This window comes from Sus scrofa, chromosome 5, assembly GCF_000003025.6.
Source record: "Sus scrofa isolate TJ Tabasco breed Duroc chromosome 5, Sscrofa11.1, whole genome shotgun sequence".
Taxonomy (NCBI): domain Eukaryota; kingdom Metazoa; phylum Chordata; class Mammalia; order Artiodactyla; family Suidae; genus Sus; species Sus scrofa.
The window spans coordinates 56,258,360-56,284,894 of record NC_010447.5 but is presented as its reverse complement, the minus strand read 5'-3'; the positions used below and the strand labels follow the sequence as shown (position 1 = coordinate 56,284,894).

Here is a 26,535-nt window from a genome sequence, read left to right as displayed (position 1 = left end):
ATCTTTAGCTTATGGGTGATTGTGTTTCAGGTGCAATTAAGTCAGGGAGAAGGACAAGGAAAAACTCTAAGCTGTTTAATTTTAAAGTATTCATTCCTAAAAGAAGCATAAGGAATATAATTTTTCTCTTACATGTATAAGATGCCTGTATTATTATGTGTACTCCTTGAGAGGGAACCAGGATCCTGCCCCAAGGATGTACTATTGCTGCTTGACTGTACCTCCATTCCCTAATCAGCAACTGTCTGAACCTGTCCCTAGAAACTCAGGGAAGGTCATGATGGCTGAGTGAGGCTCATTTCCTAGGAACAAGAAATGGGGGACACAGAAAGGCTCTTGCTCCCAGGAGCCCTACAGGGCCATGTCAGGTTTCACTAAGAAGCTTGGAAATACCCCTAACCTAGATACTGGTGTTAGAATGACTATGCCTTTCTAAGACACTCCCCTAAATATCCCTGCAAAAAACAAACAAACAAACAAAACAAAACAAAAACTATACTAAACCGATTGTATAATGAACTGACCCAGTTTAATCTCTTCCAGTTCCATTTTGTACCCTGAACAGGACAGGTCAGCATGAGGAAGCAAATTGTCTGGGATCACAGATTTGGAAGACTGTAGGTGATGTTCACCAAACGTTATACTGTGTCAGTGCCAGCCTTTCTGGGAAGACTTGTCCCCTGGCAGGGAAAGTGAAGTTCAAAACATGGTAATTTTAGCAATGATTTCTAATCAGGCTCCCCTTTCCCCACCCTGCTTCTGCCCCCTCCCTGAGATTTAAATATGCTCTAAACCTTTGTTTCCCGCTAAATAAAAGTTGACCTGCTTTTCCCCTCGAAATGTTCCTATACAATCGCTACCGTCCTGGAGCTGCTAACGCGAGGAATTGTCCTCTCATTGACCTACGCTTCCGCCAGCTAAAAAGAAGGGCTCAAACAAGGAAACAGATGGGCAGTAGTTACTCCCACAAGAATCAGGCGACTCATGGGAGGGGCTTGGCGAGGGTGGGAGTCTTGCTTTCTGCACCGGAGAGCAAATTCATAGGAAAATAACCAGAGGGGGCGTGGCGCTGGCGTCCCGCCCCCAAGCCCGAGGGGTGAAAGTCACCCAACGCCCTTGCTACTCGTCTCTGGGACAGCTTTGCGGTCTTCCTCCTGCTCAGATCCACAGTACGTGCGCGGGAGGGGTGTGTAAGCAGAGGGTAAGGGAAGGGTGGCGGCGGCGGGAAGGGGACCTGGGTGGCAGGTGTAGGCTTGAGGGCCTCTGCGGACCTGCTACTTCTTTGTTGCTAAGCGTTTGCTTTTCGGTCCATCACTTTTTAAAAGGGAGTTTCTCATTCCTGTCCCCTTGTAGGTAAGTCGTCAAACTCCAGGAATAAAACTTGAGAGAACGAGTCTTTTCATGTTTAAGTGATGATTTTACTCACTTTTTTTTTTCTCAAACCGAGGTAGCATCCGGTTTGAAAGCCTGCCCCCAACCCCCCAAGCATTGGGGGAATAAATAGTAAGTGCTAGTAACAGTGATAGAGGAAGTGGCTGCAGTTTAAGCAACTTGTGTTTATCCTCAGGGTATAAAATCCTGCCTCAGCTCTAAGTTCCAGGGCAGGCTGGCTTTTGTACCTCCTGAAGAATAGGACTTGCTCTTCTTGGTTCAAAACCACAGGCAAGAGAAACATCGGGAAGTTAAATTAGTAATAATAATAATAGTGCAGGAGGACATGAATTAGACCCTGTTAGATGAATTAGACATTGTTAGAGTCAGCTGACTGGAAAGCAAAGGATAAAACTCCCCGGGAGGGTTCTTAGTCCCCACCCCGCAGTGTGGAGGGGGAGAGCCATGTGGAAGGAGTAAAGGAGAAAGAAACCTCCCTTGAGAATTAAGGCCTCAGTTATTACTGCTATTGCTGGACTGGGATGGTGGGAACAAGGGTACATGCAGATCCTCCATCTCCCTGCATCCTTTGAAATTGTCCCAAGGCCTCTTGGTAATCTGGGCACCACTTTTTTCCCCTCCTCTTTTTCCTTCTGCCTGTTTTCTCTCCAAGAAAGTGCCAAGTGGGCTGAAATCAAACATGTTGAACGGCTCTGGAAACTTCTCCAGGCCCCCTAGCTAACAGCCTTTCAGCCAGTCTAGCCTGGTGTTCTCAGAGCCCTAGTCTGCTGTGAATACCAAACTAGACCCACCCTTTGCATTCCCTGGGTGTTGAGTTTTTCTGATTTTTTCTGCTGTTTCCAAAATAAGAGGCCTCTGTGTGCTGACCATCTCTGGTCATCTTTAGAAATGGCAAATCAGTCCAAATTTGAGTCTTACTCTCTGTGGCAGACAAGTACAGTTTTTCTGTTTGTTTCTGAGTGCTGTTTCTCAGTTGCTGAGACTAGAAATGGAGGTCAGCACCGTCACCTGAGCACAGCCTCACCCCATCTCTCCCCAGACCAAGCAGCATTTTCCTCCCAGCACCTGGGCTCTGAAGCCATGTCTGCAGTCACCTCCATCTGTTCAGTAAATTCTAGAGCTCACACACAGCAACAAGACCACTGACTTATTTTTTCTTCTTTATCTCGTGGGTAGTGTTCTTTTGCTTTAAGAGGGAAGAAAATTGCAGAGTCATGACCGTGAGAGTGCGTGCTCACATTTTCTGTGTTTTGCAGTGTTGATGTGGAAAGGCCACTACAGACAAGGGAACTTTGCTCTCTTTGGCCAAGAGCCTGTAAAGAGAAGAGGAATATTTCTTAATTAATAGAATCTATTACTCAATGGTGAAGGATACTATAGGGATGGGGTGGGATTCCAGAGGATGAGGTGACAAGACAGGAAAGGGATTTAGAAGAAAGAGGCTCCTAGAAGGCCAGGTCAATCTAGAACTCTTAGCCTTGATGGTAGATAGCCCACAAGTAAAACACTTGAGAAAACTGGGTTCCAGTCTGCCTCCACTGTGAAGTTGGGTCAAATTACTCTTTTTATTTCTCTGGGCCTCAGTTTCCTTATATGTGTTGTTTGTTTTGTTTCGATTGCTGTTTTTTTGTATTTTTAGGCCTGCACCCAAAACATATGGAAGTTCCCAGGCTAGGGGTTGAATTGGGGTTATTCACATAGCAATGCCAGATCCGAGCGGTGTTTGCAGCCCACACTGTAGCTCATGGCAATGCCCAATCCTTAACCCATCGAGCAAGGCCAGGGATCGAACCCACGTCCTCATGGTTACAATTCGGGTTCATAATCTCCTGAGCCACAATGGGAACTCCCTCCTTATATGTTAAAGGTAGTGGCAGATATTATTTGCACTGACTACCTTAGAGTTCTCCAATCCTCAAGTGAGATAATGGGATAACCTTGAAAACTCAAAGTGTATCCTTGGCGCCTAGAATGGTACCAAGGTAAGAGCTTATTTATTTACCACATACTTACATAGCATTTGCTGGGTCTCAGTGCTTTTCTAAGCACTTAATACTTTATTCTTTTAATGCTCATAGGATTCCTGTGAGGCAAGAAGTATTAGTAACCTGATTTTAAAGTAAGATAAGTTAATCATGGCTGTAAATGGCAGAGTTGGTTCTACTTGTACTGTAGGCTATTCCAGAGTCTTTGTGAGCCTGACACGCCACTCTTTGTCCTTTGTAAAGACTTCACTTCCACATTAGGGAACTGAGCCCCACTCTCTGGTGAGATAGTTAGAGAAATTGTCTACTGGGCCAACCCATGATGGGCAAGAAAGGAAACAACACACCATAAAAATAGAATTCATCATTGAAATAATTCATTTTCTATAACTCATCACTGTTTCATGTTTTGCTCTGCCTACTTTTCTTAGATTGTTTCTACTGCCTTCCTAGACTCCTCAAATCACTAAACACGTTACCCTCTGAACTATTATTACTCCTATACTGCTCTCCTCTCTCCTGGAGACCTTTCCTGGTACAAAGCTTCCAGTAATGTTTTTTGGAGTACAGTGCCCTGCCATGTTGCAGGTTCAGGGTAACTTATCTACTAATCAGCCTTGAAAAAGAAAGTCTAGATCAGTATTGCCTAATTTTGTGCTGCAAATGACTCCTATTTCTTAATGCCTTACCTTTCACTTTCTTGACTTTGCCCTCAGATGCTGGGAATAGACCATGTTGATCCCTAGGGGCAGTTCTTTGGCCCATCGGGTGTGTGATAACAAAAGCCCAGTGTTGGTCTGTCTCCCAGAACTACAGGCTTGAGGGGCTAAGGCACATTCTTGGTGATTGAGAAACCCTCTTTGTGTGAAGTGCACGCTCAGTGTATTGTTCGCCTTCAAAGAAAAAGTTTCCTGTTGCCCTTTGCCTCCGACTGCTCATGCCTTTGTGTTCCTTTCCCACCAACAGTTCTGGAAGTCTTCCACTTTTTCTCTATTCTTTCAGTACCCATTTTCACTGAAAGGAAATCATTCTCTGGACTTTTATTCCATGGCAGAATACGTTTCATTCTGAGGACACTAGCGGGGACCTGCAGGAAACTGTTTTACCTTTAAAATTATTGTGAAATGGCGGCACTTCCTTCTTGATAAACTTTTCTTAATTTTTTTAAAAATTAGCATCCCTACTGCATTTCTTCAGATCCTTGTCCAGAGGCACAGGACTTAGGGATTCCTTTTTAAGCTAATGATTCTACATGCACTCTGGAGGAGAGTACAGTTTATTTCTGACTCCTCCCAGCCCTAATACTAAAAGAAGAGCAGGCACATTAAGTGTTGCTAAAAGTTTTATCTTGCAGTGAGAATTGTTGACTGGAAAAGGACTCATGATGAGTTCAGTATTATTGGGGGCTTTCTAAGGACTGTAGCCCAGGAGACAGCCTCTCAGTAGCCCCGAGGAACTTCTCTGCAGAGATAGTGGGGGAGGTCAGTATATGTATGATTTTGGTAAACACATCTTGGTAGAAGGTTGCTGCTGGTTACAAGGAACAGATGTCTTCTTTAATCATTTTAGTGCTTCTCTAATTATGAGGAGACGCAAGAAATTGGACTCATAAAACTTTCCCTTGAAAATACCCAACTGTCTGCAGACCTGGCAGTTGTCCCCCAAACACAGAGTGCCTCGTTCTGATCCACCCTGAACTCCTGTCAGGGTGTATTAGAAGTCAGCAGCTGCCTTGGTTAGCAACTACACTCTTATATAATCAGACAGTGACTGACCTTCTTTAGTTGGTAGATCTATCTAACATAGTTGCTTTCAAGTTTACTGACTTGTGGAGGTGGGTTAATTTCCTACTCTTTGCGTGTGTGTTTAAACCAAAATGTAGTTGACCCTTGACCAATTAAGGGGTTGAAAGGCCAGCTCTCTGCACAGTCCAAAGTCCACTTATAACTTATAATCACCCCTCCTTATACACAGTTCCTCTGTATCTGTGGTTCTGCCTCTACAGATTCACTCAACTGTTGACTGTCTAGTATTTTGGGATTTAGTGTGGAAAAAAATCCAAATATAAGTGGACCCACACAGTCCAAATCTGTGTTGTTCAAGGATCAACTGTATATTTTTTCTTTTTTAAAAATTGTTATTTCCCAATACAGTTTTTTTTCTACTGTATAGCATGGTGACCCAGTTATACATATAGGTACACATTCTATTTTCTCACATTATCACGCTCCATCATTAGTGACTAGACATAGTTCCCAGTGCTACACAGCAGGATCTCATTGCTTATCCATTCCAAAGGCAATAGTTTGCACCTATTAACCCCAAGCTCCCAACCCATACCACTCCCTCCCCCTCCCCCTTGGCAACCACAAGTCTGTTCTCCAAGTCCATGATTTTCTTTTCTGTGGAAAGGTTCATTTGTGCCGTATATTAGATTCCAGATATAAGTGATATCACATGGTATTTATCTTTCTCTTTCTGACTTACTTCACTCAGTGTGAGAGTCTCTAGTTCCATCCATGTTGCTGCAAATGGCATTTCATTATTTTTTACAGCTGAGTAGTATTCCATTGTGTATTTACCACATCTTCCTAATCCAATCTCTGTGGATGGACATTTGGATTGTTTCCATGTCTTGGCTGTTGTGAATAGAGCTACATGAACATGCGGGTGCATGTGTCTTTTTTAAGGAAAGTTTTGTCTGGATATATGCTCAAGAGTGGGATTGCTGGGTCATATGGTAGTTCTATGTATAGTTTTCTAAGGTACCTCCATACGATTCTCCAACTGTATATTTCAATTTGCCAAAATCCAAGGAATATATTTTTAGCCTCAATTTTATCTTTATTTTCTTTCTTTCTTTTTTTTTTTTTTTTTTTTTTTTTTTTTTGTCTTTTCTAGGGCTGTACCCACGGCACATGGAGGTTCCCAGACTAGGGTCTAATTGGAGCTGTAGCCACTAGCCTACACCACAGCCACAGCAACATCAGATCTGAGCCACGTCTTCAACTTACACCACTCCTCATGGCAATGCCAGATCCTTAACCCACTGAGTGAGGCCAAGGATTGAACCCATAACCTCATGGTTCCTAGTCAGATTTGTTAACCACTGAGCCACGACGGGAACTCCTATTTTATTTTTAAAATTTTTTTACTTTTTGTCTTTTTAGGGAGACTCCCACGCCATATGGAGGTTCCCAGACCAGGGGTCAAATCAGAGCTGTAGCCATTGGCCTATGCTGCAGCCACAGCAATGTGGGATCCGATCCATGTCTGTGACCCACACCAGATCCTTAACCCACTGAGCAAGGCCAGATATCAAACCTGGGTCCTCGTGGATGCTAGTCAGATTTGTTTCCCCTGAGCCAGAACAGGAACTCCTAACCCCCATTTTAAAATAGAGGTTGCATAGGAAGCCTTGGGTTTTTTTTTATCTGCAAAATGGGAGTAATACCTATCTTGTAGCATAAGAAGAATGACGATAACAGATGGGAAGGGTGCCAGCACTGCCAGCCGCAGGGTGGCCATTCAGTCAATGTTAACTGAATCAGAACCAAGCAGTTTATAGTCTCTTGAAGGAAACAGTGCAGTATGCTTACTGTATGAGATGTGAGATCAGAGACCTGGGTTTGTGTCCCAGGAGGGCAGCTTAATATCTCTCATTTCCATTTTCATCATCTGTAGAATAGATAAACTTATGAGGACTATAATATTATAGTTACAAAAATTATGTAAGGTAATGCCTACAAAGTATGTGGTATAATTGGATATATAGTCAAATCTTATAAAATGAAATATATATGTATTATATATGTGATTTATGTCACATTGAACAGTAACATAGAGGTAATTACATGGCCAGTACAGAGTGTAGAAAGATATATAGGTTTGTAGATTATTGGTAGATGGATAGAATGATTAGAATTTGATAGATGTCACTCTAGGTCGCCTGCGGGGGTCGTGTTCTAAGGGCAGGAACAGATATGTCTATAAGAGATGGCACTCTATGCTAAGCTGATAAAATTGCTGTTAAGCTGGGGTATGAGAAAAAAATGCATACTTATGTGGAAGAGATAGAAGAAGCTGATAATGGGGCTGAGAATAGAACAGAGGAGGTTTAAAAGAATGCTTGTCCGATAGTGTGAAGTTTCAGCTTTACCCTAGATTCCTATCCAGTTGGACTTCAGGATCACCAGGGTGCCTCTGCTTTCTTCTGAGCACTTTTCCAGTTATATTTCCAACTCTGGACTCAGAGAGTTACATTCAGTTTACTCTTGACAGAAGGAAGAAGGAAGCTTTTAGAAGGAAGTAAATACGGAATGTGAAATAACCAAATGATTTCTGTAAAGCTAATCCTCCTCCCCTGTCCCTTCTATGAAAATATTCTAAGTGCCAATTTCTTACCTTGCATTTGTAAGCCTGTTCCTGTACGTTTCCATTATCCTACTCCACCCTCTGTGCCTGTGTTGGTGTAAATGATGAGTGGGTTGTGGTGACAGTGATGATAAACTTTATTGAGGGTTTTCATGGGCCAGACACTGTATATTCCAAATGTTATCTCAGTTAAATCCTGGCCACAACCCACTGTATTAGGAGGTATTATTACTCCTGGTCTTATAAATGAAGAAATTTAGTCTCACAGAGGCTAAATCTCTCAATTAAGGTTAGTAGCCAAATCCTGGAAGCTGAGATCTTGAATACTGACATGACAAAAGGCTGAAAGTTGGGTTTGCAAAGGAGAACATATATTAGAATTTAGGCATTTCCTTTTTAAAATTTTATTTTATTCAAGTATAGTTGATTTATAATGTGTTAATTTTTGCTGTACAGCAGAGTGATTCAATTATATGTATATATAACATTTTTTTCTTATTCTTTTCCATTATGGTTTATCACAGGATATTGAATACAGTTGCCTGTGCTACAGAGTAGGACCTTGTTGTTTATCCATTCTATGTATGATAGTTTGCATCTGCTAGTCCCAAACTTCCAATCCATCCCTGCCTCATACACTCTCTCCCTTGGCAACCACAAGTCTAGAATTTAGGCATTTCTAATAAAATATTAATGGTACTACTATGTACCTAATTTGATGTTTCTGAAGAGACTCATGAAGTCTCTTTTTTGTGTGTCCAATTTGTGGCTCAATTCAATGCAAAAATATGATTTTATTCTCTCTTTAGAGGAGTTTGCCTATTTATTTTTGCTTGGCATAGCCCCTACATTTTCCTTTCTAATCGGTACTTATTTGATGTCTTTGAGCTTAATGATATAGAACTAGGCAAAAAAACCATAGTGCTATTCATTTTGAAATGAAGAAAAATGAAATCTCCTTCTCCTGAAAATAACTCAAGAGATTTTTGAGAACAGTAGGGTTAATATATGCAAGCACTCCAAAAGACCATTGAGTTCTTTGAGGGTATTTATGTCTGCTTTTTCCTGTCTTGCCTAAAATCTTTTTAAGATTCCAGACCAAAACTGAAAAAATGGCTGACCTCACGGAGCTAATGAAAAATGAAGTATTCATGGCCTTTGCCTCCTATGCAACAATCGTTCTTTCAAAAATGATGTTTATGAGTACTGCAACTGCATTCTATAGGTTGACAAGAAAGGTAAGACCTTGGAGGCAATATTTTCTTTTAAGAGTTGAGATTCTGGAAAGCAATTTTCTTAATTTATTTTTTATAAAGCCCAATGGGTATTGTTTAATACTGTAAATGAAATATGCAATCATTTGGTATAGTTGGATCTCATGTATAGAATAGGTGCTTTCTCCCAGAAACTAGTAAATGTTTTTTGTTTTTTTTTTTTTTCCACTGTAGCTTTTACCTTTTGTCATGCTGTCGAGCATATGAGATTTCTGGAATATCAACATTTTCAAGGAAACTTTTTGTGATTTTGATGTTAATTTTGCCAGAGTTTAAAAAATAATTAATTTCTAGACAGTTAACTGGTGTTTTCAGCTCTATTACAGGTCAAGGAAATGCTTTTGGGGTTAGAATTAAAGTGACTATTATCAGCGGAGTCTCTTATGATTGGGACAAAGCATTTGGATTTTGTGTGGCTGACTTCTTAAGTGCATAGTATTTCTACCCAGTATGCTAATAATATATATATTTTTTTAACTAGAGGCTTGGGAAAGGTGGAAAATGATTTTGAAACATATAACTTGTATTCAAGCAGGGTTTATGATGACAGTGATAGGGGTTCAGCAGGGCTACCTTGGCAAAGTTAAACAATTTTCATTGGTGTGGTCCCATCGACTATTCAGAAACTTCTTCCTGGAAACCATGATTTCTCTCTTAGTGCCTATCCTGAGTTTTTGTCTTCCAGAGACTTGCTTTTATCTAGAAGTCACTGTCCTCCCTAAGGTATTTCCTTGTTATTGTCTTGAGGCATCGTTCTTTCCCAAGGATGTTTGCATTGTAGTGGGGACACATACACACGTGTTTAAATATCTGTTACCACCAGGTCCACACTCTCCTCTGGAAGTGTAGCGGCACTAAAGATAGCAGAAATGTACCTGATTTTAAAAGAAAAAGAGAGGGGAATTCAACTATAGGGTGTGCCAGTGATATATGCTAGGAGCCACCTCAGTCTCCTTTATGCCAGATCATGGCAGCATTTTAGCTGTTAGCATTATCAAGTGAGATGAGCATTACTCTTCCCGTTTTATAGGTGAGAAAATAAAAGATAGGTTCAGTAGCTTTCCCAAGGTTACACACCAACAAAGGGCAAGGATGAGATTCAAATTCGGATTGGTTTAAAATCAAATCTCATGCACTTTCCATTGTAATGCATGTGTTTACTTATTTAAAATATATTTATTGACCATCCAGTGTGTGCCAGGCATTTAGTTAGGAACCAGACAGACAGATCTGACCTTAAGAGTTGATACAGTATCACATCCCTGTCTCTCTGTTCTCCTGAACATCTTTATCTGAAATAAATACTCATGTCATATAAAGAAAAATATTATAATACTTATGAGGTATCTCAGCTTAAATTAAGGCTAATTTTATAGTTCATGTTTTTCTTTATTATAAATTATTAAATAGTAGAACATACTTAAATATTTTTAAATGCATATTTCAAGTTTCAGGAAATGGGGAAATCATTTCAAACAGAATAATAATCGCAGGAAGGAAATATGAACTTATCCCCTAGAACATATAGTTGGCATTTATAGTAAAGCAATTCAACTTCTTTTATGTCACAGGATTTTTCAACCCAAAGTTTTAGTTAATCCGGGAAGAGAAAAGAGGCACACTTATCCTAACAAAGGACAACATGCTTTTCCTGCCCCTCACTTTTTTATGCTTCGTATCCGTTCTCTTAATATCACTGGCAAGTAAACTTACGACTTTCACAGGAGCCATTCAGTTGGAAATATTAATATTCTTGAGAGAAGATGTATCAACATCACTATAAAAATGCCAGTTCACCATCATAGTAGTCAATGAGGACTTAGAATTGTGCTCTTTTTTTCCATTTTTGCTTCCTTTTCACTATTTTTATACAGTGCTTTTTTTTTTTTTTTTTTGTCTTTTTGCAATTTCTTGGACCACTCCTGTGGCATATGGAGGTTCCCAGGCTAGGGGTCGAATTGGAGCTGTAGCTGCTGGCCTACACCAGAGCCACAACAACATGGGATCTGAGCCTTGTCTGCAACCTACACCACTGCTCACGGCAATGCCGGATCCTTAACCCACTGAGCAAGGCCAGGGATCGAAACCCACAACCTCATGGTTCCTAGTTGGATTCGTTAACCACTGTGCCACGATGGGAACTCCCTATACAGTGCTTTTTTATTTAAGTTCTTATTTATGCTTCCCTTTAAAAATATTTTTACACTGTTAATAAAAATTCAGATTTTAAGAATAGAGGCCTTTTCTTACCCTTGGGTTTGATCTGTTGCTTCCTTTTTTTTTTTTTCATAATAAAATGCCTGTATTTCTTCCATTATAATGCAAATAATTTTTCAGGTAGAATACCCACATGTAATTTTGTATTTGAAATAGTTTTTCTCCTTGGTATTTGGAATAGGTTTTTGCCAACCCAGAAGACTGCTCAAGCTTTGGCAAGGGAGAAAATGCCAAGAAGTATCTTCGGACAGATGAAAGAGTGGAACGTGTACGAAGGTGAACCCACTGTCTCCTGAAATTACTTACTTGACCCAAGAATTTTGGTCACAAAGTTAAGTTGAGGATGTTAGGTCTTGAAGAAGAAGGAAGAAAAGTCAATCATTTTACCTAGGCCATGTAATTAGAGAAAATTAGCACCCTAGAATAGTCTCCAACTATCACTGTGATTGCACATATTTCTAATTTAGCGTTTCTATGCACTTTGCTGGGGTTAACGACTTTGTTCTGTGTAGGGATTTATCAAAATTAATGACAGGTAGGAGGTGAAGTGAGGACAGTAGATTCTTGCAGTTTTGTCATCTTTCTCCAGAGGTGAGACTGTTAGCTTGGGCCAAAGGTTGAAGAGCTATATATTTTTGCAGAAGATTCAAAATATGAACTTGAGAAATCTCTCCCTTTCCTTTCTCTCTGCCCCCTCTCTCCTTTGTAGATATTATGTTTAACGTACTGAGAATTCAATGAACAATGAAAAGCAATAAGCCCAGATACCATCTACACAGATTCTTAATAATGCCATTCATATACTTATTTTAAAAGCACATTGAACTTGAGTTCTGGAAGTAGATTTCATAGTCCTTGTCATAAAGTGATGTAAATTGCAAACATTTTTTTTTACCTTTACTAAGGTATAACTGACAAATAAAATTAAGGTGTTTAAAATGTACAACGTCACTTTACATACATATATGCATTATCAAATTCCCTCTGTTGAATTAATTAACATACCTGTCACCACACGTATTTCACCTACTCTCCCCTCTTTTTGGTGAGAACATTTAAGTTCTACTTTCATAGCAAATTTCAATACAATAACACAATAAAGTGTTACAATGAAGTTATGCAATAACCCAGTGAAGTGTGGTCAACTATAGTCACTGTGTTATACTTTAGATCCTCAGACCTTGTTCATCTGAAAACTGAGTTTGTACCTTTTATCAACCTCACCTTATTTCCCTTACCCCATCACCTAGCAACCACTACATCGTTTTTATAAGTTCAACACTTTTTTTCTTTTTGTAGACTCTGTACGTGAGTGATACCATGGAATATTTGTCTTTCTTTGTCTTAATTATTTCATTTAAAATAGTTCAGAGTTGATGTACTATTTCATCCAAATGACAGAATTTCCTTCTCTTTTTAGGACTGAATAACACTGCATTATATATACATATATGCCACGTTTTCTTTATCCATTCATCTGTTGATGGACACTTAGATTGTTACCATGTCTTGGCTCTTGTGAATAATGTGGCAATAAATGTGGGAGTGCAGAGATCTCTTTGAAATAGTGGTAGTTCTATTTTCTAATTTTTTTGAGGAACTTCCATGCTGTTTTCCATAGTGGCTGTACCAGTTTACATTCCCAATAACAGTGTACAAGAGTTTCCTGTACTCCACATCCTGGCAAGCATTTGCTATCGCTTGTCTTTTCAATAATCCTAACAGGCGTGAAGTGATAACTTATTTTGGTTTTGACGGACATTTCCTGGATGGTTAGTGATGTTGAGCACCTTTTCATGTACCTCTTGGCCATGTGCATGTCTTCTTTAGAAAAATGGCTATTTTGGTCCCCCCTTTCAATTGGGTTATTTCTATTTATTTATCTATCTTTAGCTGTAGAATTGTATGAGTTTATTATATTTTTAAAATACTAACCCCTTGTGAGTTATGTGGTTTGCAGATATTTTCTCCCATTCTGTAAGTTGTCTTTAATATTGCTGATAGTTTATTTTGCTGAGCCGAAGCCTTTTGTTTTGATATTGTTCCATTTTGTTTATTTTTGTTTTTGATGTCAAATCCAAAAAATCATTGCCAAGACCATTGTGAAAGAACCTGCTGTTTTCCTTCTAGGAGTTTTATGTTTCAGGTCTTATGTTCAATATTTAATCCATTTTGATTTGATTTTTGTGTATGATGTAAGATAAGGTTCAGTTTCATTCTTTTGTGTTTGGAAATCTAGGTTTACTGACACATTTTATTACAGAGACTATCCTGCCCTATTGTGTATTTTTGGCTCCTTTGTCAAAATTTAATTAGCTGTATATGCATGTGTTTATTTCTGGGCTCTCTGTTCTGTTCCATTGATCTTTGTGTCAGCTTTGAGGTCAATACCATACCACCTTGATTACCATAGTTTTGTAATGTATTTTGAAATCAGGAGGTATGATGCCTCCAGCTTTGTTTTTATTTCTCAGGATTGCTTTGGATGTGTGGTTTTATATAAATTTTAGAATTGGTTTTTCCGTTTTTCTAAAAATGCCATTAGGGAGTTCCTATTGTGGCTCAGTGGTAACAGACCCAACTAGTATGCATAAGAACCTTGCTCAGTGGGTTAAGGATCTGGCATTGCTGTGAGCTGTGGTGTAGGTCACAGTTGCAGCTTAGATCTGACATTTCTGTGGTTATGGCATAGGCTGGCAACAGCAGCTTTGATTCGACTTCTAGCCTGGGAACTTCCATATGCCATGGGTATGGCCCTAAAAAGATCATACATACATACATACATACACACACATACATAAATAAATAAAGCCATTGGGATGTTGAGAGGGAGTGCATGCATTAAATCTGTAGATTGCATTGGGTAGTGCAGACATCTTAACAGTATTAACTCTTCCAGTCTATGAGTAGAGAAAATCTTTTCATTTATTTGTTTCTTCTTCTCTTTCATCAGTGTCTTATAGTTTGCAGTGTATACATCTTTCACCTCCTTGGTTAAATTTATTCCTAAGTATTTTATTCTTTTTGATGCTGTTGTAAATGGAATTGTTTTTTCTTCTTACTTTCTCTTTCTCATAGCTCATTGTTAGTGTATAGAAATGCAATTGATTTTTTTCATTGCATGGTAGGAAGCAGTTTTATTGAAATTTGACTAAGAATTTTGCTTTAATACTCTCCAAAATAATGCTATTGCATATTGATTTTGTATCCTGAAACTCCACTAAATTCATTTATTAGTTCCAACAGTTTTTTTGTTATTGTTGAGTTAGGTGTATGTTTTTGTTGTAATGTCATTATCATTTGCAAATAGAGACAGTTTTACTTCTTTCTTTTGGGATGACTCCCTTCCTCCCTTTCTCTCTTTTCCTCCCTTCCCTCCTGCCTGCCTACCTGCCTTCCTTCCTTCCTTCCTTCTTTCTTTTTTCTTTTCTTTTTTTTTACAGTTTTTTTTTATTACTCAAATGAATTTATTACATCTGTAGTTATATAATGATCATAACAATCCAATTTCACAGGATTTCCATCCCATAACCGAAGCGCACCTCCCTACCCCCCAAACTGTCCCCTCCAGAGACCATAAGTTCTTCAATGTCTGTGAGTCAGCATCTGTTCTGCAAAGAAGTTCAGTCTGTCCTTTTTTCAGATTCCACTGTCAGTGAAAGCATTTGATGTTGGTGTCTCATTGTATGGCTGATTTAACTTAGTATGATAATTTCTAAGTCCATCCATGTTGCTAAAAATGTTGGTATTTCGTTCATTTTAATGGCTGAGTAATATTCTATTGTGTATATGTGCCACATCTTCTTGATCCACTTCTCTGTTGATGGACATTTAGGTTGTTTCTATGTCTTGGCTATTGCAAATAGTGCTGAAATGAACATTGGAGTACATGTGTCTGCGAGTTGTGATTTTCTCTGGATAGATGCCCAGGAGCTGGATCGAATAGTAGTTCTATTTTTAGTTTTCTGAGGAATCTCCATATTGTTTTCCACAGTGGTTGTACCAATTTACAATCCCACCAACAGTGTGATAGGGTTCCTTTTTCTCCACACTGTCTCTAGCACTTATTGTTTGTAGACTTTTTGATGATGGCTATTCTGGCTGGTATAAGGTAGTACCTCATAGTGGTTTTGATTTGCATTTCTCTAATAATGAGTGATGTTGAACATCTTTTCATGTGTTTTTTGGCCATCTGCATATCTTCTTTGGAGAACTGTCTGTTTAGATCTTCTGCCCATTTTTCTTTTTTCTTTTCTTAATTAATTGCTCTGGCTAGAACTTCCAGTACTATATTGAGTTAAAGTGGTGAGAATGTGCATCCTTGTCTAGTTCCTGATTTTAGAGGAAAAATTTTGGCTTTTGACCATTGAGTATAATGTTAGCAGTGGGTTTGTCATAAATAGTCCTTATTATATTGAAGTACATCCCCTCTATAACATTTGTTTTGAGTTTTTTTTTTTTTTTTTTTTGTCTTTTGTCTTTTTTGTTGTTGTTGTTGTTGTTATTGTTGCTATTTCTTGGGCCGCTCCTGTGGCATATGGAGGTTCCCAGGCTAGGGGTTGAATCAGAGCTGTAGCCACCGGCCTATGCCAGAGCCACAGCAACACGGGATCTGAGCCGCATCTGCAACCTACACCACAGCTCACGGCAACGCCGGATCGTTAACCCACTGAGCAAGGGCAGGGACCGAACCCGCAACCTCATGGTTCCTAGTCAGATTCGTTAACCACTGCGCCACGACGGGAACTCCTGTTTTGAGTTTTTATCATTAAAGGCTTTTGAGTTGTCAGTGCTTTTTCTACTTCTACTGAGATCATTTTTATCCTTCATTTTGTTAATGTGGAGTATCACATCGATTGATTTGCAGTTGTTGACTGTCCTTGCATCCCTGGAATAAATTTCACTTGATAATGGTATATGATCCTTTTAATTAAACTCTCGAATTTGGTTTGCTAATATTTTCTTGGGGATTTTTGCCTCTATGTTTCTCAGGGATATTTTCATTTTTCTTTGATATCTAGGTAATGCTAGCCTTGTAAAATGAGTTTGGAAATATGCCTTCCTCCTTTATGTTTTGGAAGAGTTTGAAAAGGATTGACGTTAATTCTTTACGTATTTGGTAGAATTCACCAGTGAAACTATCTGGTCCTGGTTCTTTGTTGGGAGGTTTTTGATTACTGATTCAGTCATCTTAGTAGTAATTAGTCTGTCTAGATTTTCTGTTTCTTCATGATTCAGCCTTGGTAGGTTGTATTTTACTAAGGATTTAATAATTTCTTCTAGGTGTGTAATTGTTTATAGTAGTCTCTCTTGATCTTTCATATTTTTATGGTATCAATTGGAATGTTTCATTAATTCTAATTTTATTTATATGAGTCTTCTTTCTTTTTATCTTGATAAGCCTTGCTAGAGGTTTGCCTATTTTATCATTTAAAAATTCAACTAAGCTTCATTCATCTTTTCTATTCTCTTTTTAATCTCTATTTCATTTATTTCTATACTGATCTTTGTTATTTCCCTCCTTTTACTAATTTTGGGCTTAATTTGCTTTTATTTGTTTTTTAGTTTCTTGGAGTGTAAAGTTAGGTTGTTTACTTGAGAGCTTTCATTTTATTAATGTAGGCATTTATCATTATAAGCTTCCCCTTGGAACTGCCTTTTCTGAATCCCATGAGTTTTGGTATGTTCTATTTCTATCTTTGTCTAAAGATTTCTTTTTTTTAAATTCCTCTTGATTTTTAGTTTGACCCATTGGTTATTTAGTAAGATATTGTGTAATCTCCACAAATTTGTGAATTTTCCAGTTTTCTTTTTGTAATTGATATCTAGTTTCATACTGTTGTGGTTGGAATAGATGATTTCACACCTGTTAAATTTATTAAGGCTTGCTTTTTGGCCTAATATATGATCTCTCCTGTAAAATGTTCCGTGTGAACTTGGGAAGAATTGTATTCTGTCGCTGTTGGATGAAAAATTATGTAAAAGTCTTTTAGGTCCATCTGATCTAACATATAGATTAGGTCCAATGTTTCCTTATTGATTTCCTTTCTGGATGACCTCTCCATTGCTGAAAGTGGGATATTGAAATCCCCTACAATTATGTATTGTTATTCTCCTTTAGATCAGATATTTGCTTTATATATTTAGGTGTCCTATGCTGGGTGCATAAATATTTACCAATGTTGTGTCCTCTTGATGAATTGATCCCCTTATCATTATGTAATACCTTATTTGTCTCTTGTTACAGTTTTATACTGAAGATATCTTTTGCCCAATATAAGTATAGTTTCTACAGCTTTCTTTTGGCTTCCACAGGCATGAAATATCTTTTTTCCATCCCTTTACTTTGAGTCCATGTGTGTCCTTAAAGCTGAAGTTAATCTCTTTATAGGCAGCATATTGCTAGGTCTTAATTTATTTTATCATTCTGTATCTTTTGATTGGATGGTTTAAGCCCATTTTCATTCAAAGTGATTACTGACAAGTAAGTACTTATTGCTTTTGTTAATCTTTTCCCCTGGTTGTTTTGGAATTCCTTTTTCCCTTTTTTTCTTTCTTCCTTTGTGATTTGACAATTTTCTCTAATGGTGAGCTTTGATTGCTTCTTCTTTTATCTATTGTGTATCTACTATAAATTTTTACTTTGTGGTTACCCTAAGTCTTACATAAAACATCTTATATTTATAACATTCTATTTTACGCTGATAGCAACTTAACTTTGAATGCATTCAAATGCTCTACATTTTTATATTCTTCCCCCCACATTTTATGTTTTTTAATGTCACATTGTCTATCTTGTTACATTATGTATCCATCAACAAATTATTGTATTTACAGTTGCTTTAATACTTTTGTCTTTTAATCTTTATACTAGAGTTTTAAGAGATTTACCCACCACTCTTACATTAGAGTATTTTGACTTTAACTGTATATTTACTTTTACAAGTGAGTTTTATACTTTCATACTTTTTTTCTTATAATTAGTATCCTTCAGTTTCAGCTTGAAAAACTACTTTGAACTTTTTTTAGGGCTAGTCTAGCTGTGATTAACTCTATTTGTTTTTGTTTGTCTAGAAACTTTATCTCTCTTTCAATTCTGAAGGAAAACTTTTCTGAGTAGAGTATTCTTGGTTAGTACTTTTTACTTATAGCACTTTGAATATATTATCCCACTCCATTCTGACTTGCAAAGTTTCTGATAAAAAAAATCTACTGATAATTTTATTGATAATTTTATGGGGGTTCCCTTGCATAAAACAAGTTATTTTTCTCTTGCTCTTTTTAATATTCTCTACTTGACTTTAATTTTAATAATTTAATAATGTGTCTCAGGAACATTTTTGGCCATTATTTCTTTGGATAAGCTTTCAGCCCCCTTTTCATGCTCATAATTCTGGTTCCTCTACAGTGTATATGTTGATATTTTTTTGTGGGTTTTCTGTAAGTCCCTTAAGCTATTTTCACTCTTTTTCATTACTTTTTTTCTTTTTTTTTCCTGACTGCATGAATTCTACTGCACTGTCTTCAAGTTTGCTGATCCTTTCTTCTGTTTTATCTAATCTGTCATTGACCTCCTCTATTGAATTTTTAAATTCAGTCATTGTATTTTTCAGCTCCGTGATTTCTGTTTGGTACTTTTAAAATATTTTCCATTTCTATCAAAATTCTCACTTTGCTCATGTACTACTGTTCTGACCTTGGTGAGCATCTTTTGACCATTTTTTTGAACTCTCCATCAAGTGAATCACTTATCTCTAGTTCTCTAGTTCATGAAGATCTCTTTCTGTAGATTTATCTTGTTCTTTGTTTGGAACATATTTCCCTGTTTCTTTTTCTTTATTCTCTGTGTTAGTTTTAGTGCATTAGATAAAACAACCTTCTCTCCCAGTCTTAGTAGAGTGGTCTCACGTGGGAGATGAACCATGTCAGTTAGCCTGCCTGAGCTCCTGGTTGTCTCTCCAACCTTCATGATTATCCAAACTACCTTCTTTATTTTTTACTGGCTCCACATTGTTGAGGGTATGCCAAGACTTTTCAAGTGTCCTAAAGGGGAGTCAGCACCTAGATTCAGGCTCACTGGAAGCCAGACCTTCTGTTTAGGAAAATATGTAGTTAAGCCTCTTCCAGAGAGAAACTTGGATTTGGACATTTTTGTCTGATCTCTTTTTGCTGGGTCCAGATGTATAGCTGTTGGGAGAGAGGGCTCTTCTGTACCCATTAAGAAACTGCTTCTTTGTTTGCTATAGTCCTGTGGAGCTCATGAATGTAAGCCCCACTGGCTATCCCAAGCCAGGCAGTCCAGGAGCCTGTCCCTTCAGTAGTATCTGCAAAGGTTGGCATGCCAGAAGTGTGTACAAGCTCCTTCTGAGGAGATGCTGGCAACTTTGAGTGGGCTAGAAGGAAGAGGTCAGGGTGATGTCTTCTGGCTTCTTTAGTCTCTGATGAGAATTGTAGCCAGCCTCCAGATGCATACTGAATTAGAAGCCTGCTCCTTGCAACAGCCTTTAAATAAAAAGATGGGAGTTCCTGTTGTAGCACAGTGGGTTAAGGATCTGGCATTGTCTCTGCAGTGGCTTAGGTCACTGATGAGAGATGTGGGTTTGATTCCCAGCCTAGCACAGTAGGTTAAGGATCTGGTATTACTGCAGCTGTGGCAGAGGTTGCAGCTATGGCTTAGATTCAATCCCTGTCCAAGAACTTCCATATGCCATAGGTGTGGCCAAAAAAAAAAAATATATATATATATATATATATTAACAGACACAGATGAACTCCTTTTAGGGAAAGACTGGGAGATTGACATTTTGTCTGCTCCCTCAGTGCTGAGCCCTGGGGGGAGAACTACAGCAAGTCTCATGCACCTGTTAACAACCTCTCTTTTGTTTACTTTAGTCTTGTGGACCTCCAGGATACAATCCTCATTCACTTACAGAGCTAAGTGCTTTGTTGAGGGTTGTTTCTTCGTGAATGTTCTAAAGGTTGGACCACTAAATGTGGAGTCCAAACCCTTTTCTCCTCAGGATAACCTGGGAGTTAGAAGTTCCCTTCCAGTTGTATGGTGCTGTGCTGGGGGTGGGATTTATGGCAAGATTATGTTTCAGCCTTTCCTCCCCATCTCGATGTGGATATTTTCTTATTCTCTCAGTGTATAGAAGTTGCTCATCTAGTTTCTGGATTTCTTTCATAGATAATTGCTCCATGTGTAACTGTACATTTGGTGTATCTGTGAGAAGAGGGGAGTTCAGGAGCTTTCTATGTAACCCATCTTGGTCAATTATCTCCCCACTGCAAAATTTTTTATATTGAGATTCCACTGCCAATCCATTAGTTACCTTTTTCTAACACGTAGAACATTAAATTTATGTACTGTCTTCTCATGTAGTACTTTCTAATGCTACATCCAAACTGTAGTACAATTCCAGATACATTTCATGGAATAAGTAAAATTATATAAAATTAAAGAATCAGTGGAGAGTTTTCATAACCAAACTTAGACATACAGATACTTAGTGTTGTGATGAATAGTTAAGAAACATCATGAGTATTTTTGACTACACTTATTCAATTTGGTAGGTGTAGATAGATAGCAAAAATGAGACTGAAAGAAAAAAAATTTACTTCAGGTATTAGCTGCAGCATCTAATCCTTTTAGAATCTAAACCATACTTGCATGATCACTTTTTATTTTCTGGATTTTTAATTTGCTGTGGACATGGCCAAAAAAATAGACTTAACTAAACTGAGGTGCAGAGTTTACACTATGGCACACAAGTACTTCAGGTCATGTGTTAGTGCCTTGACTGTGTCCTTCAGCATCCTCTCCTTGGGGAAGTTACACTGTCTCCTCTGCACCTCACAAAATGCCAGCATTATGCCATTGTGCAGGCTCTTCTTTTGCCCTATATGCTTTTCTGCTCTTCCGATACTAAAATTAAATTAAATTTTTTGTTTATGAAAAGAAGTTTAACCTCAAGTTCTTTATCGAGCAAGAATGGTTTTTTCCTAAGAGGAAGTCTCTGCCATATAGTGCAAAATTTTATCTTTGATTTCATTTAGTTATATATTTGTTAATTCAGCCACCCTACTATGCAAACTGGCCAGATATGAAAATGAATTGTGCTGAGAATGTGGATCTAAAATAGTCTCAGGACAAAGAATCAATGTGAAAATTTCAGACAGTATCAGAGGAAAATTGTAAGTGTCGTGATGAAAAAGAATAAAAATTAGAAAAGATGAATAAAGCTTTGTGGCATTATCAAAACTACTAAAGAGACAGTAAGCAGTTTAAAGCTTTGTCTCATCCTATTCATGCATCCCTTTTAGGGAAGGTAATTGCATACATGATGCTAATCATGACCCTACAGTCATAAAATGGCCCAGAACTTGAGAGGAACAACAGTTAAACCTTTGGCAGCATTAGTAAGTGTGAAAGGAAAATCAAAGTTAAGTCTCATGTATGAAAACTTAGAAAAGGTATTTTATTTGAAGCTTTTATATTCCTTCCCACTCTCCCTTCCAAGCCCCACTTTTACCTCTCCATGCCCACAAGATTGTACTTCTAGAGGAGAAAGCCATCATGTAAGGCAATCTCAAAAGGTTGTGAACAACAAATAAAATTTGGGAAGAGCAATTGACCTTTGTTCAGAAAGGAGTCAGGATCCTTGAGGAGGTGCAGCAACTGTGTGTACAATGCCCCCTGGTGATCAGACTCTGGCTTTTCAATGTGGGAAGCGACACAAAAATGAAGGAAGCAGCCCCTCTAGGAAGAGTTCCTATTATTCAAGCAGAGAAAGGGCTGGAGTGGAAGGATGCTGCCCACTGGAGAGCTGGGTAAGCATGTGCCTGGGGTGGAATATAAAAGAGAAAAGTAGATAAAGTGTCATAAATTAATGTAGTGTATAAAGCTCTGTTGAAAACAGGCCTTACCAGGACAATGAAGAATGTTATTTGTGAGACCATTTTGAGAGCTGAGAACAAGGAAAGAGAATTGAAAAAAAGAAATAAAGAAGGAAACCAGAAAAAATAGAGAGGCCAGTAAGGTACAAGGAAGCCCTGCCTTTGAACTTCCTTCCCTCTATCTCCCCACCTCCCCTGAAGCTCTTTACTCCTTATTGTCCTTGACTTTCTCCTCTGTTTTAACACTGCATTCTTTTTTTTTTTTTTCCATCTTTTTAGGGCTGCATCCACAGCATATGGAAGTTCCCAAGCTAGGGGTTCAGTCGGAACTGTAGCCAACTGGCCTGCACCATAGCCATAGCAACAAGGGATCTGAGCCGCGTCTGTAACCTATACCACATCCCGCAGCAACACTGAGAGAGGCCAGGGATGGAACCTGCGTCCTCATGGATGCTAGTCAGACAGGAACTCCTAACACCACATTCTATTTGCCAGTTGCTTAATGTAGGCTTAGAAATAAACATTGTTTTCCAAGGGTCTCCCTGTTATAGGTTCTTTCCCAACTTTAAAATGTCTGTCCTTCTAAATGTTCTGAAGGCGAAAACTAACATGGCCAATGTGGTAGATGAAGATTTATCTGCACTCCAGCAGAGAATTCAAATAAACCAAATACCCTTTGTGCAATTTGTGAAGCAGGCTCTTCTTTAGCAGAAAATAATATTCCTGTCCATTCTTGCTCACCTCACTCTTAGTAACCCTTGGATTGTCCCATGAAAGAGAAGGGACAAAAAAATCTCATACCTTTTTGTCTTGGCTTTTATTCAGGAACAGATAGTTGCTTATTTAAATCTTTCAAAACTGTTGCTTATCTAGGTTACCATTACCTTCTTCATAGCTTTTGTTATATTTTTCAGGAGCTTTCAAGATAATCTATAGAAAAGAGGAGAAAGGAAAGGAGGGGAGGAGAATTGTGGTCATTGAGCAGGCAATATGTAATAATTAACATTTTTTTGCTAAGAGAAAAGAGAGTAACGTAAATATTTTTTCACTTTGAAATATGTTTCAGAATCTCAATTTTTAGTCCAGAGTCTTAAACAAATTGGAGACTTAAACCAAGATACCAAATTTGAAAATTAAGTTCTAAAAAAACTCAAGTCTATATATCAAGAATAGAGATCTAGATTATTGATATTCTTGATATAGGCATCTATCAAGATGTCTATATCAAGAAATTTTTGACATAGATATCTATCAAGAATAGATGTGCCTTCTAGTCATGATCCTGGCCAGAGGTGCCATGAATTGGAGGAAAACTCATGTCTAAACCACGCTTTCTGTTTTCTTCTAGCTGTGGTATAAAATTCAAATGCAGGAAATATGGCTTTCTCCTTATTATCTATCATTTTTGTGTGTACTCTGTACAGTGTTCCATAGCTATTACTTAATCATTTTTGTAATTTTAGGATAGGTTGGCTCAGATTTTTCTCATTTTTTGAAAGACTGGTTATGTATCCTGTTATTTGGATGTGGAGAGCATGAAATTCTTGATATTAAATTGATAAATTGATTCTTGGCAGCCTAGTGGTTTGGGTGAGTGGACAAGGCTGTTGTCAGTAATCGTTTTGCAGACTAGCAGAAGTGAGGGTGGAGCCTTAAGAAAGACTGTAACCAAAGGATTTTCTGCTTTTGGGAAGAAGAGATTTTATAAGTAGAATCATGAATTGCTGTTGTATGAACCTGAGAAGAAAAGGTATTTTATGTCTATAAAAATGAAGTGAGTTTTGGGAGTTCCCGCCGTGGCGCAGTGGTCAGAGAATCCGACTAAGAACCATGAGGTTGTGGGTTTGATCCCTGGCCTTGCTCAGTGGGTTAAGGATCCGGCGTTGCCATGAGCTGTGGTGTAGGTCGCAGACGAGGCTCAGATCCCGCATTGCTGTGGCTCTGGTGTAGGCCAGTGGCTACAGCTCTGATTCAACTCCTAGCCTGGGAACCTCCATATGCAGTGGGAGTGGCTCCAGAAAAGACAAAAAAAAAAAAAAAAAAAAAATGAAGTGAGTTTTGTTCGATAGATGCAGTCTGGATATTCTTAAAAGTGCAAGATGCCTTCTCTATGTTAAGTTATACTAACAATAAAAGAAACAAAAATAATGAGACATTTTAAATAAAAGCCAGGTGGGTAAGGAAGCAAGGGAATTTAAGAGAATGAAAATGAATTTTTTTTTTTTTTTTTAAGAGCTGCACCTGCGGCATATGGAAGTTCTCAGGCTGGGGGTCCAATCAGAGCTACAGTGGTCCATCTATACCACAGCCACAGCAACACTGGATCCAAACCACATCTGCAACCTATACCATAGCCCATGGCAATGCAGGGTCCTCAACCCACTGAGCAAGGCCAGGGATCAAACCCGCATCCTCATGGTCACTAGTAGGATTCGTTTCCACTGAGTCACGACAGGAACTCCCTAAATCAATCTTACTTGACATGTTTATGATTCCTTAACACATATTTAGTTTCAGAAGAGAGGGGGAAAGGGATGTATTTCTGTTATTTTGAAATTAGTGTTTTATAAGTCATCTTTTCCACAGAGCCCACCTGAATGACCTTGAAAATATTGTGCCATTCCTTGGCATTGGCCTTCTGTATTCCTTGAGTGGTCCAGATCTCTCTACGGCCATCCTGCACTTCAGACTCTTTGTTGGCGCGCGAATCTACCACACGATTGCGTATTTGACACCCCTTCCCCAGCCAAATCGTGGTTTGGCTTTTTTCCTTGGATATGGAGTTACACTTTCAATGGCTTACAGGTTACTGAAGAGTAGGTTGTACCTGTAAGGAGAACCATACAACTTATCATCCAGTGATTTTCTAAGAAATCTATACTTCCAATTTATAATGAATATTTTTTAAGATTTTAAGTGGGAAGGGAGCCGAGGAATTAAGATAGAGAAAGCCTCATCTGAATAATAATGTCACTCATATCCTTTATTCTTGTTTTAAAATGTGCACTAGAAATTTAACATAATTTTTGACTATTTTGTCTTATTATCAAAGTACTTTGTGGTAAATTTTGATTATAATTTGTAACATTCATTCAACATGTTCTATTTTTAAATCTTTAAAAATAGTAAGTACGTGTATGTTAAACCTGTATTTCAGTATTTTCGAAATGGGCACATGAAATAAAGAATTTAAAGAAGAATTTCCTTTGGTGTTATTTTTTCCAAAGTAGTTTCAAAAGTTTCAAACCTACGGAAAAGCAAAAAAGTAATATAATGAACCTTTTTATATTTTTCACCCAGATTTTTACCAGTTCTTAACATTTCACCATATTTGCTTCAATTCTATCACTCAATGCTTTTTTTGAACAATTTGAAAGTTGCAGATATCATGCATTTAAGACACTTCACTCCTAAATACTTCAGCATGTATCTCATATGAATCTCCAAATAAGCACACCATCATTTCACACAAAAAATTAATTCTAATACAGCAATATTATTTAATATATATATAGTTCATATTTAAAGTTTCCCCTCTTTTCCCAATAATGTCCTTTAAAACTGCTTTATTTTTGACCCAGAAATCAAACAAGGATCACACACTGCCTTTTGTTACCAATTCTATCTAGTTTTCAGTAAAATGGTTGAGCTCTTTCTCTCTCTCTTTTTTTTTAGTCTTTTGTGATGGCTTTTTTTTTTTAAAGGCGTTTAGGCTGGTTGTTTACAGCATGACCCTTAATCTGATTTTGTTTTGTCTATTATTTTTCCCGTTCTTAGATTCAGTTTCAACATTTTCAGTGATGTGTTCTTCACATGCAACACATTAATAGACATATGATGTAAGTTTGTCCCATTATTGGTAATTGATCAATTTAGTAAGCTAGTATCAATCAGCCAATGGATTTAGCATCAAATAATACTGTTTTGTTTCTGTATAAAAATATGAATATATAAATATAAAAATTCACAAAGTGCATATGTTTACAAACCTACAAACACTATATAAATCCATACCATTCAGATTTCTTGTCTTAAACAGAATTATGTGTACTTAACCTTTATAATAAAGGATGAACTTTTTTTTGGTCTTTTTTTTAGGGCCACACCCATGGCATATGGAGATTCCCAGGCTAGGGGTCGAATCAGAGCTGTAGCCGCTGGCCTACACCACAGCCACAGCAGTACAGGATCCGAGCCATGTCTATGGCCTACACCACAGCTCACAGCAAGGCCAGAGATGGAAGCTGCATCCTCATGGATGCTCGTCAGATTTGTTGACCTCTGAGCCATAATGGAAACTCCAAGGATGAAGTTTTAAAATATCAATATTCTTTATACTTGCCATCCATTTATCTTACTAGTTTTCCTTTCTATCTCTTTAGGCTTAATTTTATATA

At 38.0% G+C, this 26,535-nt stretch overlaps 1 protein-coding gene across 4 annotated transcripts; it reads left to right on the top strand.

Moving 5' to 3' along the window:
• MGST1 (microsomal glutathione S-transferase 1) lies at positions 1,072-25,329 on the top strand. 4 transcript variants are annotated; one of them, XM_021091169.1, is made up of 4 exons: positions 1,072-1,201; positions 8,842-8,989; positions 11,424-11,518; positions 24,725-25,175. In XM_021091169.1, exons 2-4 carry the CDS (start codon positions 8,864-8,866, stop codon positions 24,969-24,971), a joined length of 468 nt encoding a protein of 155 aa, XP_020946828.1. In that variant the 5' UTR covers positions 1,072-1,201; positions 8,842-8,863; the 3' UTR covers positions 24,972-25,175.